We start from the raw sequence: 16156 nt of genomic DNA, 5'->3' as shown, positions 1-16156 counted from the left end.
GCTAGTTATAGTTTCCAAAGAAATGCAAAATTCTGTTGCCTCTATTGTTTGAATAGACTATCATGTCCAGTGTAAGGATATTGCCCGAACTTTTCATATTCTTTAGATTATTTTTAGGGATCTTTCGATTGTCCTTCTGAATGCAGTTATGACTTTTCACTCCACTGAACACATTTTACATCACTTTACAAGGGAAAATCTCTTGTTTGGTGCCAATAATATATTTTTATATGTACTTTTAAATTGTCACTTTTATTCACAATGAAGTCCAGGGTGTTTGGGCACTTGGTGTAAATTGGCAGCCGAGGACAGTTCTGCATTAAAGAAATCAATCCTCATGCTGTTTGTGTTAGCTAGAGCCATGCATTCAGAATGTGTATAATCCTAAACATTACTTTGTGTGACGTTTATTTGGATTATCGCTCCGTTTACATAAAGATGGTCAGAATGAACTTTAAGTCTTTTCCATCATTACATGGTACTTAAAGTGATTGATCCTGGATTTCAGGCAAAGGGTTTGCATATTTCAAAATTAAAATCTATTTTCACACATCATGCAGACTTGATATTTTCTCCTTAAATTTGATGCAACGCTCTTATCAATATTCGCACTTTATAAACTTTAATAATACTTTCATTTGTTGCTACACATTGGATATGTCTTGTCTTTCACAAGACACTCCAGACACACCAGTGGAGAGATTCTGACTGTTGGTGAGTGGAACTGTTATACTGACAGGATATAATGTTGTCTAGATTTACAAATCAAAATAATGGATCTACATTTCAGATCAGATTTAGCTTGTTTATTTTTTATTGACCTCTTACAGGTTGGTACACCTCATAATCTTAATCAATGTAATGTCACTGTGGATCAATATGAAACTGAGGAATAAGGATCAGGAGTTGATCGCATAATGATTTATACACACAGCTGTGTTTCAAACATTCCAACACACATACACATACATATTTTATATTTGGTATGGAAACATCTAAAAAGACTTTAATTTTCATTTAAATAAAGTTAAAATAATTAACAAACCTAAAGAATAAATCAATATATAAAAAAAGGTTGAGAAAAACATGCAAGGTATGTAGTGCATCATAACCCCTTCACTGAAGTTTAGACAGAAGGCATACAAATAGTATGGTGAGCTAAAGGGAACAGACCAGGTATAAAATAGAACAACAATTATGTGCTATTATTATTATTTAGCTTTTTAGATTCAATACAGAGTTTGATGTCCTCACTGTTTATATGTGCAAAAAAAGCATATTTATTTAGTAGAGACCATTACTGCAAAGAACTGTATGCCATGAGAGACTTCCGCTTTGTTTCAAATCCTACAAACGCTCCTCTGGCTACTTCCTTACAGACTGGAAAGTGTCAAATTCAGTCCTAAGCAGATTGCATTCTTGATTCTACATTGCACAGGTGAACGGCACAAATGTTTAATAGACTGAAACTGTATGAAAATGGACATTTAGGCAAAACATCAAGGCTACAGTGCCTTACATTTCAACTTGTCAACCTGTCAGTTACTTTACAGAAAATCACAAAATCCTAGATCCAAAAGTTTGGCTAGAGTGGCTATAAACCTACAGGGTAACATTACTGTGTTACAGTACGAGAGACAGAGTCAGAGGGATCAGAGTATGTCTTGTATCTCCCTAACCGTTCACCATCAACTCAGTGTCCTACTTTATATATAGTATAGGGAGACAAAGAGGGAAACATTCTTAAGAATGAAACTCTCTTCTGTGAAGGAACAACCAAAGTGCTACAGTTCCTGAAATGGAATTACACAGTTTCCTTTGGGGTTAGGCAATCCTTTTGGCAGGAGTTAAACTGAATTACTGTAGACTTGTTTTACTCCTGATCCTGAATTAAGATTCAAACATCCTAATCTAGCATAAATATCTGTTTAAGTAATTAACTACAAGCAATTGGCCAGATGTCTAAAACTGAGGCAGAGAACAAAAAGAAGAGACAAAGACAGATTCACTACCTTTGACTCAACTATATACAAGAACATTAAGAATATGACTACATTACATGAAGACTGGCCCAAATTAGGGGGAATTAAATCCAGAGCTTTAAAGAGAAACAATTACTTGGGCCAAAAACAGCTCCTTGCTCACACCCAAACATTTCTGTTTAGGGTCAGTTAATTTAGGTTATGTTAGAGAAAAAAAAAAAAGAAAGAAAGAAAGAAAGAAAGAAAGAAAGAAAGAAAGAAAAAGAGCTAAAAACAAGGAGGCAGATTTGCACATACAGTGTTGATTTTGTATGCACCTTAGTGTCATGAAGAAACAAAATTATCACGCTGTTTGTTCAATGCCACCAGAGGAGAAGCTAGGGCACAAAGTGAGATCGCACAAAGGTACACTTGGTCTGATCCTTGTTTTTCATGGTTTCTTTCTGTTCTCCCTCTACCTCACTTCCCACACTCAACTCCATCCTAGCAGCCAAATGTCTCCTGAGAGGCATAGACCATGTAGAGGAAGCCGTCTTCGTCCCGCTCTTGTTCGTATATCTCAGAGATGGGGGTGGACACACTAACCATGCTGTGCTGGTTGACCAGCAGGAAAAAGGCTTGGGTGGGATTCAGCTGCAGTCTGCGCCTGGAGCGGAAAGAGTGGATTGACAGAGGAAGAGGAGACAGAGAAGAGAAAGTAATTGGAAATTAAATTAGCGATGCATCTAAGTTGGTGTGGAGGAGCTCCGCATCACTGATAACAACACTTAAATGTCTGGGTCAAATTATGTACAAAACCCGAGTGATGCAACACTGACAAGGATTCTTAAAATAGTCTGAATACAAACAGGTTTAAGAGCTGTTGAGCAACTATGACAAGCTCAGTTCCACGAAAAACAACAAAACAGCCGAGGAGAGGACAGACTGAAATGTACACCTTAAACAGCAGCGCTAGGTTTGATACAGCCTAATAGTGTTTTAAATGTAGTCTAAATATAAATTCATCAAACATTACTGAGAATGAGCTTTGACAAAAAGGTTGCATCTTATAAAAAGCTATAGAAACCAACAGAGACCCCAAAGACCCCAAGATTTAAAAATAACATTAGGTAATGCTGGGTCCTTGGATCCAGAAATGCAGGTCATGTCTATTTATGTAAAATCGTTTGCTGAGCTGTACTGGCTCAACCACACCTCTACAGGACCTTCCACAGAAATCAAAGGGACGAATCTAAGACAGGGAGTGAATATCTGGAAGTGACTATCTTCCAATGATAGCGGGGTTTATTTTTGGGGCTTGGAAATTGACATTTATTTCCAGTAGTCGCTTTAGGTCTTCAGTGTCAGCGTCTGCACTTACTCTCTGGCACGCTAAACCTCCCCTCCCCCGAATAATCCGAGGCACACACACCAGACACGCAGACAAGTAAACAAAGTGGTCGGAGTGAGAACGGAGAAGGCAGCATACAATTTACTTTCACGCTGCCCTTTGCCTAAACATGTTTACCTCACCAATTAAGGTTAAGCAAATTCTTTAAAAATGTTTACTCCAGGCATTTTACCAGAATGGGGGGTTTTGTTTTGTTTGGTTTTGCTTGTTTCTCTCCCCCCCCCCCCCTTTTTTTTTAAGAAAAACTAAATCTGGTCTATTGTAATTATTTATTCTCTATAAGTAAAATAACTGAATCAATCCACTCTTATCAAGGGCTGCTCACACTAAGTTATGCAATCTACTGAAAAATACAACCAAACAGATATGGTCACTGCTCTGCTTCTTCTTACATCAACATTTCATTCAGATGCAATAATATCTTACCTGATAATCTTTACCAATTCACTCATATTGACATGATCAGGGACAAGAAACTTGGTCTTGTCCAAGACAGGAAGCTGTTTCTCTCCCTTATATCTCTCAATGATAACCTAGGATCAAAGTATTCTGGAATTAGAGAGATTTTTCACATTCTATGAGCATGTGATCACACAATTCACATTTACAGTATTAGCATACAGGAAATCATTATCGAATCCTAAACCTGCGTTTGATGGTGCGCCTTCCATATAACGAGGTAATATACCCCGGCAAACTGTAATTGCTATCATAAAGCGCATCACAAAGTTCTTATTTGAAATGTTGAGTCATTCTTACCGGAATTTTGTTTGGATGCTGTTCTCGTATTTGCTGCACTTCTTTGCACCGATCAGCTGAAAAACAGAGAAGGTAACTGAGTGTTGTGTTATAAGTCTGACTCAGATGCTACATGGGAACGAAATGCATTTTGTGGTAAGACACTTATAACTTACCAGTTCCAATGTAAACTCAACAGCATTACATAAGAATCGGTTATTATATCAAACAAAAGAGGTGCAGCCTGGATGAAATAAAAAAAAGAGTAGGTCCATCTGCTCGCTTCTGTCAGTTGACTCACAATTTGACTCTTGTCAAATCATCTCCATTCTTGTTTCATTATCAGATTTTCTCATCCACATGTTGATGAAATTGAAATATTCTTGCGCTGTCAAACTGGAATTACTGTAAAACATGCTGCCTGATGTCAACTGGTAAAACCTACTGGAGAATCTGATGACCAACCCCCCCCCCCCCCAATTTAGAATTATTGTCATCTAAAACTTAGCAAGAGAGTAATTGTGAAGAGACAAAGTTCAAACTTTATAGGGAATACGAATTCTCAAGTTTTCTAGAAGTTACAAAGAGCTGCCATAAAAGGCCTTTCAGTTCCACTCACTTGCTGCTTGGGTCATCTTGCGATATGGGACATTGTCATGAAATACTACTACAAACTAAATATTAAAATCCAGGTCATGCATAAAGGGAAAAAATCAAGGGTGAACGTCTTGTCAAAGAATGCCCTATGCTACAACCCTCGAAGTATGGGATTATATTGGTACGTCTGAGACGGTTAAGAGGTGAGATGTTTTAGCCAATATAATGTCATTTAATAACTTCTACCTGCATTGAGATATTTTATACCATATTCACTCTAACAACTCAGCAAGTGAAATGGACCTACTGGTTGTTCACAGGATTATGCAATAGTCCTATGCTCCTCCCTCCCCACGCCCAATCCACAGTCTAGTATATGTGGAAGATATCAAATTACAGCATCATTTACAAAACACGTGTGCGGTAGAATATACGTCAGTCGCTGTTGTTTTTGTGTGACTCAAAATAACAAACGACAGCTTGGTTTAAGGTAGCTGGCAGATTTCCGACACATATGATTTAAATTTATCATAATGGTAAATTCGCTATACTGCTTCAACACAACAGTATACGAGTTGACTATAACATTCTATAGTTACATTACTTTTTTTATTTATGTCGACAGTGACTGTCAAAAACTGCGTGTGAGATGCGTGAGATATTGTCATTTGTAACAACATTTATAAGCTAATGGCAGGGTCTTCAGTACAGGCCAACTTTGGTTTGAAATAGCTAAAATTGCCTCCCTAATGGACTAAGGCCTGTTTGATTACATCGGAAACTACCAATATAATGGACAAATGGCACATCACTTAACTGTTTGTCGATGTATCTGGTATATCTGATACCAAAAATAAATTGGTTAAACCCCTCTTTCACGATAATTTGGCAAGCCAGCTGGGTATGTTACGCAGCATTTAGCTAGCTAGCTAGCTTGCTAAGTGACACAACCAAAGCTGGCATAGTTTCTAAAATCAAAGACATAAAACATTTGTTGAACTTACCGAATGTTCTTCTTTGTTTAAACGGTCTGTCAGACGGCATTCTTGATGTTTAATTAATAAACAGAAGGACTCGTTTTCAAACACTTTAGATATGTCGAAAGTTTTATACCACTCGTTTTGCGACGACAGACGACTGCTTTACAACGTCAACTCTGTACCAAAACAGCTTGGGACAATGCAATAAACCAAGAAAACCATGACGTCGGCACTCAGCTTAAAGGCACAGTGCGGAATACAGAATTGGATTCTGTAAGGCGTACGTACAAACTAGACCTCCTACGAGAAAACTGTTGTATTGTCCGTTTTTAAGTGGCAGCAAGTTTGGATTCTAAATAGAAAATTGTGGTTCTCTTCATGCAAAGAATTAGCTTTCATTTGTCTTTCACCACCGTCTGGCACTAGTAAATAACTTTGTGACAGCTCAGTTCCAGCAAATGTTACAAATTTGATTTAACTCTTTACTGCTTAAGCTTACAGAACTTCAGTTTCACAATTTGTAAACCAACAATGAAGTGAAGATTCTTATGAGCACAAATCCTCAGAAGTTAAAATAAAGTCCACATAAGATAAAGAACAATTTGTACCTCGGACTGACTGAATGGCACGTTTCTGTTGGAAGCCAGCAATAACACACCTCATTAAGAGCAGTGATTAACAGGATTGCCGTAAACTTAGTTACTACAAACTGAGCATGCTGTGCAATATTAAGGTAATACAACGATGTAGCAGTAATAATAGCAATTAGCAATCAACATCAAAATGAAATCCCACTCTTTGTTGCATCAGCCTGCCCGGGTAATATAAAATATACTCCAGTATAGCCGGGGGCATTATCTAAGCAATTCTCAATAAAAGCAGTTTAAAATTCAAAAAGAGAGGACATTTTTACTGCTTAAAAAAATTGTTGTAGAGAGACACAATTCAGCCACAGAATTCAAGGCGACATTTTCTCTGGGTATTAAATGTTGATCAAATGTACATACATTTTTGCACTACGTACAAACACGTGATGTCTATAATGATGTGCTGAGGAACCTACATTGCACATTTAATAGTGCTTACCGGTACATAATGAGATACCACGTCACAGTGCTGGGACAGGGAAAATGCATTTGCAAAATATAAGTTACCACGAAAAACTTGAAAGGAAAAAAAATCAGCTCTTCAAACCTTCATTGCTGGGTAACACAAAACCACCTTAATGTTAATAAAACATTAATTCCTCCCACCGGCACCAAAATCCACATTCTCCAGGTCTAACTCTCAGAATGTGTGTTGACCTCACTCTTCACTGTCCCAATCCTATACCATACCTTGATCACCTCCCACTTGGACAATTGCAGCAGGTCAGTTCTCTCTGGGATTCCAAGCAAACTCAGTAAACTTCAGCTGGTCTACAACTCTGCTGTCCATACATGTTCCTAGCATGTTCATCCACGTCCCATATCCGTGAACACATCACCCAGGCTCCCCGTAAAATCTCACAGGCCTACTGACTTCTGGATTCTATTCCTCACATTTGAATCCCCCCCAACTCCATCCCCTACACCTAGCCTATGGGGTGCTCCTAAAGCCAATTAGCCCATTCCTCTGCTGTTGGTGTCCCCTCAGACAACACCATCCACATTAATGTGCAAGATTTCTCTTAAATATTCTTCCTCTATCAGGTTCTTGAGCGTCATTACATAAATGAGTAACCTCACCTGTTCAGATATGACTAACCATGGAAGTTAAACATAACAATATTTAACCTATTTTAATACCTTTTCATCATTAATTTTTCTCTATATTGACCATGGGTAGCTTGACAGATACATATCAGATAAAAACGTGTTATTGTCACATTCTTCATCCAGTTCCAGTTCTCCCAATATCTCATTTACTGCCTAGTTTGCCAAGCTAGTTTGTTGTCTTACATTAACCGTTTCCCTTGGAGGACTCTCCACCACAGCACTCCTGATGACATTCTCCATGTTCCCAAGAACTACGTCCTGTCCTTTTCAATACCAGCAGTTATAAGCGAAATTATACTTTTAATAATTAAAAATACATATCTATCAAAAAAAAATTAATTGAACAAAATATATCTTTGTCCGAACTGCTATTGTTCCTTCAACAGACACTGACATCTAATCTTAGAATATTCTATGAACATTCCAGTCCTTGTCACTGGTTGGCTCAAACGACAGTCCAGCCCCACATGTGTTCATGTTTTTGTATTTGATTTTGCTCCTGCAGGACAGGGGCATCAGTTTAGTATTACTGTATGCATGGACTTCTACATTTCAATTAGAAACCAAGTGACTGTTCAAGCGACAAGTTTATTTATTACTGTAAACTATTATCAATCAAGTGAGTAAAAAGCAGACTCTTCGTAGTGTGACATTCTGCTATCAATACCTTATCAAACACTATCATTAGGCCACTGAAATAAAGAAAGAACAGATATACAAAAATGATAATTTGTGTAACACTTCAGATTAATCAGTGTTACTGAATCAAAGGTAGCAGTTTACAAGAGGAAAACCGTACTGTGTTCTTTGTGGGGAGACTATTGCATTCTGATAATCATTCATACTTGTATATGGAGGATCACTGGAATGATAAGGATAAATGATATTGTTCAAAGCACTACATACTTAACTTGCTGCAAAGCATCATAAATAGGGGCAGTTCAGCCAACCATATTAATTTGACAATGACAACTGAATTCTTTTCACAATACCTTTTTGTATGACATGTGCAATGACAATTAATTCTGAGGAACACAATAAAATATTTGGCCATTAAATTAAAAAAAAAAAACAGTTGAGAATATTCTTCTTATTCCGTAGGATTCTGAATGACGATCAAGAAATAGTCCTTATCTGTGGAGAAACAGAAACAAACAAATACATTAGGAGTAGGTATTCAAATGGGTTTTGTGCACAGCACAGTTATCATTTGTGGATGTACCTGTATCCCTTTACCGCCTTCATAAAAAATGAAAATACTATCATTTACACAATGAAAAAAAATCATATTAATACGATATCCTCATAACCAAAAATGATCACAAACAACAGTGTTTTACAAGTTTATTCATTAAAGGAGAGCTACAGAGCACCATACAAAATCTATTATTAAATAGTCCAGAAAATGCATCAGTAGCTCGAACAGCTGGAGTAATACTGCTGTATTCAAAATCTTCAGACCCCTATCCCCGCTCCATCATATCATTTGTGCATGACGTCAACTGCACACTGTGTGGGATTATTAGAATAATTATTACACTTAGTGGCTGACGACACCATTGTCAGATAATAACATAAAATATATTGATTCCATCAGTACCTGCAGCAATCATGATCTCATTCTTTTTGGATCGAATTCTGAGAAAGGTAAGGTCGTTTTGTGGGTCAATGTCCCTGACTGTACTCCTGGCTTTCATCACAAGCTGATGCATTAGACCAGCATACTGGACTGTGCTTGAGTTATCCATGGTGGTTTTAATAGGGATGCCTAGGGAGAGAACACACAGAGGGGCATGAAGAGAGGGAAGCAAAGAGAGGCTGCAAAACAAAGATTTCATTGTTTCAGTCATGTGCTATAACCAGACATACTGCAAAAGAAAAATAATGATATTCATATATGACTTTTAAGTAGTGTACAGTGGTGGAATAGATATTGGGAGGCAACCTGATTATTCATAATCAGCAGGGATCCCACAATATCTGCACAGATTTGATCTCAACAGTCAGCTGTGTGTGCTTGAGTGCATGTTTTAGCTTACCCTCTGCACTGACAATGATCATCCCCTGCACCCCTTTTTGGCTCTGGATTCTTTTCATAGTTTCTTCGACTTCTGCCTAAAAAGGAGCAGTTGAGCACAACGTAAGGCCTAGTCATTATAATTAATTTATGCTGATAACAAATATCAACATCACATGATAATATGTTGTTTTAAAATCGCGTTGAAATCATTAGAAAGAATCCTCTTTACTGATCCCTCTGTCATGACCATACAGTAGTTAAATAGACAGCTTGTTAAGCTTTTGTTTAAAATAAACAAGACATCTCATCAAGCCGACAAGCTAAAAGTTGCTTAGGGTGGTTAGTTGGCACGACCTGTATTAGCTAATATAGCAGAGCAGCAAACCAACTTTCCACGAAGCTAACACCACAGATAATCAATGTGTGCTTAGACAGGGATTTTGCCGGCCCAACTCAGGCAACGTTGACATTTTAGGGTTGACCCTAACTGTCATGCTAACCATTTTGCACGGACTTTTTAACTGGGTGTTAGCATAACCAAGAAACTGCTACCTAGCAACCATCACTGTTATGACTAGTGGTAGAATGCTCTGTGTTGCTAGTAGACGGCTACTTTGCTAGCTAGCGTTAGCTAACCAGTTGGGAACTAAAAAACACTGCCAACGCCCAATCATGAAATGCAAACACAAGCAAATTAAGCAACATACAATCATGATAATTGTATACGATTTATCATTCGCTACAAATAAATCATAACAACGGTTAATGAGGTCCTAAAACATACTTACCATTGTAAAGGCGTTTAGGGCTCCCTTGAATGCAACCTACAGTAAGAGCTCAATAACTGGCTAACTGAACAGTATCTTAGCTAGCATCTGGCTAACAGACTGAGACAAAGTTAGACATGCGCAGTTGAGAGCCTTTGTCAAATAACGTAGTTTCTCTCGTAATTATTTAAAATGCAGAGCTCGTCGTTCATCGCTAGAAATGTTTGTCCAGAAGATGATTAATATAAAGCGCAGCAATACATAAAAGAACGAGACGTTATTAATGCCGAGGTAAGAAACATTCATAGTTTAGGTTTTTTATGCACTAACTGCTGTCCTGAAGTCTGCCATCTATAGGAGTGAAGTGATATTGCAAAGAAAAATAATATCGGTGTCTTCTACATTGTAAATATGGATCCTTGTTGACTGCGGGTACGTCATAATAATTTGTTGTTGTTATTGTTGCTGTTGTTATTTCATATTCATAGTTTTGTGTTTCTCTAGAAATGAAAATCTGGTTACTTCTTTTACGTTATATTATTTGCTTGTCTCAGATTCCACTTTCGACACAATACTGCCCTCTACGTTGTATATCATGTCAACCTGATATTAATCTGGCACAAGTATACTCACACTCCCTCGTACTGCTTTTGTGTTTTGCTAATGTGTTTTCTCTTGCATAATGATTGTATTACTTGCAATTGCCCACTGGGTCGGGACCTATTGCACAGCTGTCTGGCCAGGAAGGGGTCTCCTCTCCCTGGGGTCCTTCTCAAGATTTCTTCCATTTTTTCCCAGTTACACCTGGGTTTGGGGGGAGTTTTTTTTTTTTTTTTCTTGCTCACTTTGAGGATTCAGTCAAGGGGTGCTGTCCTGTTTTGTTTGTTGCGGGCATGCAACGCACTTTGAGACTTTAAATAGTGATATTGGGCTCTAAATAAACTTGAAACTTTTAAAACTGCTAAATTTATGGGATCAAAGCCATGTGCTTCAAGTTTTCCAGATAATAACTACTTGGTTGTCTTCCACAGAGTTGAACATGCTGAACAAGTTGTTGCAGAGAGGATTCAAATTTGAGGTTATGTTAGGGCTCAGGGCACAGATTACAGAGCGTGATGTAAAGTGAAGGGTAGACAAATAGGCTGTCTGTCTTAAATTATTTTAAGCACATTTGTCAGTGTACAGTATGTATGCACAGTCAAAGCAAGCTTGAATCAGCCAGCCTCAGTGACTGTTGCAACATTCATGTTAGACTCCCTTACTATCACAACTTCAAGCTGATCTTAACAGTATGTTTAGCCTGCTAAGCATCTCAGCCTTTCCTTTCGTAGATGTTTATAACAGCCAAAAAGAAAAGAAAAAAGAGATTCATTTGCCAGGTTGAGCAAAAAGTCGAGCAAAGTAGAATTCTAGGCTTAAAGCCAAGAGAAAAACTCCCTAATGAAAGTCGACATCACATTTTTCCCACTCCCACACACAAATGCTTGGTTCTGTCTGGCACTCATAATCCTTACAGTGTCCTGAAATCCCTCTCAAAAGTCTAGTATAACAACTGTAATCTATTTCCATTCATGGCTGATGTATAAAGCAGAGTTACCACATCCACCTTCTATTTCAGACTTACATTTATTGAATGCTTTTATAATTTGGATTCTTTTAATCAGAGTCAAATTCAAAACTTGTGGTGGCATTTGATACTAGATTAAAACCGTATCCATCGCTTGGAAGTGTAACTCTCAGTTTCATTACCATGTGTAGTTTCAGGGTCCAACAGTCAAGTGGCCTAACGTTTCTTTCTTTTATTTTCTTTCATTTTTTTTTACAATCTCTGACTGAATTCATTTTTCTACAGAGCATAAGAGAAAATGAAAAACAAGAATTGAGGCAAGAATGTAGTGTTCATAGTCTGTTAAAGTTCAGTTCATTTCAGCATGCACAATATTACTTTGAATATATTTCTGTTTAAATATATGACCCTGTCGTAGAGAATGATTAAATGTTCATTATTCTAACAAAATCTAAATAACCTGATGTCTGGGTGGCCCTGGGGATATGCCAAGTACATGGTTTAGTGACTAACCTGGAAAGTAAACTCAGACTAAGTAGTGAACCTCCTAACAGAAGAGCCCTACGGCTTTGTTTTGCTAAGAGAGTGAAGCCATAGGGCTCTTCTATTAGGAGGTTTACTACATAGTCAATTTGTCCAGGTTAGTCACTAAACCATGTACTTGGTACACTCCCCTGTAGTACACCGTGTTTTCCACAGCCCCAACTGTGGTTTAAATAATTTGTGTCATTTCTATAGATCAGTTACAGAGTTAGAAAAATGTCCCAATGGCTTTCAGTAAATGCAGATTTTTGCTCGATGGTATTGCAGTATAACATACCATAGTTTTCATAAAATCAGTCAAGAGCATGAAAGATGATGATAACATAATGAAGAAAAACAAATTGTGTTCCTGTGCTAACGTTTTTGGGCAGGATGTTGTTATCTTCCGTTAACACAGGCTTTGAAAAGAGACAGAAAGAAAAACCAAGCATTATATCAGATGTGTAATATACAGTGTCTGAAACTCTCCAATGCAGAAGACTATCCCAAGCATATTTTATATTTTGTTGTTCTCAGCATAACATACATGTGCATTCACATAATTTATTCATTTCACACATATCTTGCAAGGCAGTGTGGCTAGTTGCACAGACATCCCCATTTCTCATATTCCTCTCAGTGTACACTGTCATGAGAGATAAAAGTGATAAAGGCCTATGTCTGTATGCCTGGTAAGATAAAACAAAGAAACAACAACTGAAGGATTCTTAATCTGCATGTTTCAGGGATGTGTTTTTTATTTTTACTGCTTGCGAGGCTATTCAAATGAACAATATGATGATGAAGACTGGACACTTTTACTGTATACACCTTTTTGATACGATAACATGCATGTTTTGTGATGAAAACAGTCCGTTACAGTGCTAGATATACTTTTAGCAATAAGGCAGTGAAATAAATCTAGGTTTTACTATGTATACCAACTCAAATTTAATCATAGTAATAGAACTAAAATGCTTGCCTCAGTTTTAGTTTTTGTTTTAGGAATACTGGTGCTTTGATTGTTCATGGTTCTGTCATCTAGCCTTACTATGTATAATCACACAGCAGATGGAAAAGGTTTTGTTTATCGCGTGTGAGTATGAGTGCTTTTTATCTTCCTGATACTTTCACAGGTCCGTGCTAAATTCAGTTTGAGTGTCCATTTCAGTCATGATTATTATGTTTTTATTATTATATTTCGGTAGGTAATTCTCTGAAATGAACTTAACCAAATATACATATACAAAAGAAGGCTCAGCTCTGTTCACGCAGTCATTTGCAAAACGAAGTGGTACACACTACATTCAAAGCTTTAAATGCAGTTTTCAGTTCAGGAAGGGAAGATTGCAGGAAGAGATTTCACACTGTGCATATGCTGCTGTAAATGGTCAACAGAGCCTTGGTGTCATCACACTATTAATAGCTCAGTTTGCACTTATGCACCACCAAGAGGCATAGTTACAATACAATGCACTTCAGCTTTCCACCAAGCTACATGTTGCATTCAGTCCTTATAGCAATGTCAATTACAACCTGTCCCTTTTAGTGAAAATAGATTATTGCGCTGACTTCTTGCAAATTGCTTGTCAAAAATGTTTAAATAACATTCTATTTTGATTCTTCATTGTATGTAAATACTGGTAAGCTGGACTAATGAGATAGTGGGGACACAGAGGCCTGCTTTTCTGTGCAGTTGTGTAGACCAGCTGGCTCCTTTATCTCCTCAATTAATGTCAAGCTAATTCATTTTGAGTAAACCCGGCACTCAAAACAGACTCTTTGGCTTGTCAGGGAACCATTCCATTGACTGGAGAGTGGATAGCTATCTGAACGCTGCATAAAACAGACACAGGAAGAAAGCCAGGTGATAGAGAGAAATGGAGATAAGCACCATTAAATTCTGATGTTTTTCTTCCAGGTTATTTATGGATCAGTGCTTCCTGCAACCTCATTGTCCATAAAATACTATTTAACCACATATGCAATACAACCAAGATTCTGTGTCAGTTTATTGTGTACCGGTGCCTAACTAAATGTGGTACAAGAAACCAAAAAAGAAATACTATGTACTGTATATTGTTATTTGTTTTATTTGCAGTGCTGGCGAAGTTAAGGTTAGCGACTGAGAAGAGTCATGCCTGTGGTTCACTTTATTTCTATGGTCATCCAATCATTCTGTGATTCCTTGTGCCCAATGAAGTACTGCATTGTTACCCTGGAGGAAACCACTCCTAAAAAGAGAGAGAGAGAGAGAGAGAGAAAAAAAAAAGAAATGCATCACCATGTCATAATGGCTTCAAAGGGACTGACTGGGTCTAAAATGCAAAAAGAAAACAAACAGCTCTTAATCTTAGATGCAGAGCCAAAAAACATACTGCGGAAACTTGCAGAACACCATAAGGTTCGGAGAACAAAACAACCTTAGGAATCAGTCGTTGTGGAAACACACAAGAAATTACCGGTACACTACAAATAAAATAAAACAACTCAAAACAAACAAACAAACAAAAAAAAATAGAATAAGGGGAGAAAAATCAAAACTGAAAAAATATTTTAAAACAAACTTAACATTGAACAGAGGAAGCAGGAAGCAAAAACCAAATAAATAAATAATAGAGAGCACAAAATGAGGGAGAGGTATGACATCATCCAGATCCCTGTGGGGAAAAGCATGGAATATGAGAGCCCAACCCCAGTCAACAATGGCAGAGTGTTTGATTAACAAGTTGAAATCGGGACTGAACAAGAAGTTGAGAATAAACAATGAGATTTTGTTGGTAAGATTGTGTGAATGTCTTACTGCTACAAAACACATCACAGCAAAGCAGTCACTGAACCCGCTCTTCTCTTTCTACCTCATCTCTGGCTTCTGATAGCATGGACTAACAAACCATCAGGAAACTCATGAGACATTATGACAATACTTGAAATATCCATTGTTCAAAAGGTGTACAGAGGAAGAGGTGTGCCAGGGCTGTCTCTCCAGTAATTCACAGATAATGAGAACAACTACTAAATGCCAAAACCTGTAACTGCAGAGGATACATTGGTCATAAATGGATTATTTTGATTGCCCTAGCATCACAAAATCAACAAATACAGAGCAAGACTTCCTGGCAAGCAACAGCACTGCAAAGAGGGGGTTCACCATCAGAGACAAAAGAGAAATGATGTGTATGCACAACAAATAGGACGACACGTGCTTGAAGACGAAGCCATGGGGAAAGTGTATACATTTACTTACTCTCAGGCATATGATAAGATCTGCTCCGTATTTGCGTATGCGGCTCTAATCATTATGCACTTTCTTGTTTTATTAATTCGGGAACCATACTTTCTCTGTGCAAGAACCTGCTCTCAAAATGCTTTGTATGTCTCAGTTACTCAGTATCTATTCTGGCAGATATCTGTGTAATTGCATATCATACACACACATATGTGTGTGTCAGATGGTCCTGATTGATCTGCTGTAATTTCTCGGACAGTTTGGATCAGTTTTATGTGTGAGATGTTACCCGCATGACGCCTCAACTACTTCTTTTTTCAGTTTAATAAAACGTTTATATTATGCCCCAGTTTAGGCAGTGTCCAGCGTTATAATACATTTCTAAGCAGTTCTTAATAATCCTCAGTGGCGAATTACACAGTCGTGATGTGCAGTTTCTGAAAGTTTGAGTCATTAGAAGTGGCGTAGTTTAGCGGTGCCCATCTCCCTTTCGCTCTAGAGACCAAAAAGGGCAGGACGTCACGTTTCGACATCAGTTTCTTGAAAACCATGCCAGACGCTAGCTAAACTGTTGGTCGCCCTGCCGACAAGTTCGAAATACGGGGTA

The 16156-nt window shown here is 37.8% G+C and overlaps 2 protein-coding genes across 2 annotated transcripts; both read right to left on the bottom strand.

Annotated features, from left to right (window-relative positions):
• Window positions 1-784: 784 nt before the first annotated feature.
• map1lc3a (microtubule-associated protein 1 light chain 3 alpha) lies at window positions 785-5846 on the bottom strand. Its single transcript, XM_030776469.1, has 4 exons — window positions 5712-5846; window positions 4132-4187; window positions 3799-3905; window positions 785-2628 (listed from the first exon to the last, which is right to left on the bottom strand). The coding sequence occupies exons 1-4, from the start codon at window positions 5749-5751 to the stop codon at window positions 2466-2468; spliced, it is 366 nt and encodes a 121-aa protein (XP_030632329.1). The 5' UTR covers window positions 5752-5846; the 3' UTR covers window positions 785-2465.
• Window positions 5847-8012: 2166 nt separating this feature from the next.
• dynlrb1 (dynein, light chain, roadblock-type 1) lies at window positions 8013-10326 on the bottom strand. The gene is made up of 4 exons (XM_030777329.1): window positions 10253-10326; window positions 9484-9559; window positions 9045-9212; window positions 8013-8578 (listed from the first exon to the last, which is right to left on the bottom strand). Exons 1-4 carry the CDS (start codon window positions 10253-10255, stop codon window positions 8535-8537), a joined length of 291 nt encoding a protein of 96 aa, XP_030633189.1. The 5' UTR covers window positions 10256-10326; the 3' UTR covers window positions 8013-8534.
• Window positions 10327-16156: the final 5830 nt, after the last annotated feature.

Source organism: Chanos chanos, chromosome 6 (genome assembly GCF_902362185.1).
Source record: "Chanos chanos chromosome 6, fChaCha1.1, whole genome shotgun sequence".
Taxonomy (NCBI): domain Eukaryota; kingdom Metazoa; phylum Chordata; class Actinopteri; order Gonorynchiformes; family Chanidae; genus Chanos; species Chanos chanos.
Note: the sequence above shows the minus strand (reverse complement) of the source record. Positions and strands in the feature narration are given on the sequence as shown.

Coding starts and splice junctions, on each gene's coding strand:
- map1lc3a (XM_030776469.1), bottom strand. CDS start 5,751: ATGCCGTCTGACAGACCGTTTAAACAAAGAAGAACATTCG. Junction 3,906..4,131: donor AGCATCCAAACAAAATTCCG/GTAAGAATGACT, acceptor CTTTGATCCTAG/GTTATCATTGAGAGATATAA. Junction 2,629..3,798: donor GAATTGGTAAAGATTATCAG/GTAAGATATTAT, acceptor TTTCCGCTCCAG/GCGCAGACTGCAGCTGAATC.
- dynlrb1 (XM_030777329.1), bottom strand. Junction 9,213..9,483: donor GATCATTGTCAGTGCAGAGG/GTAAGCTAAAAC, acceptor TTCTCTCCCTAG/GCATCCCTATTAAAACCACC. Junction 8,579..9,044: donor TGAGATCATGATTGCTGCAG/GTACTGATGGAA, acceptor GTTTCTCCACAG/ATAAGGACTATTTCTTGATC.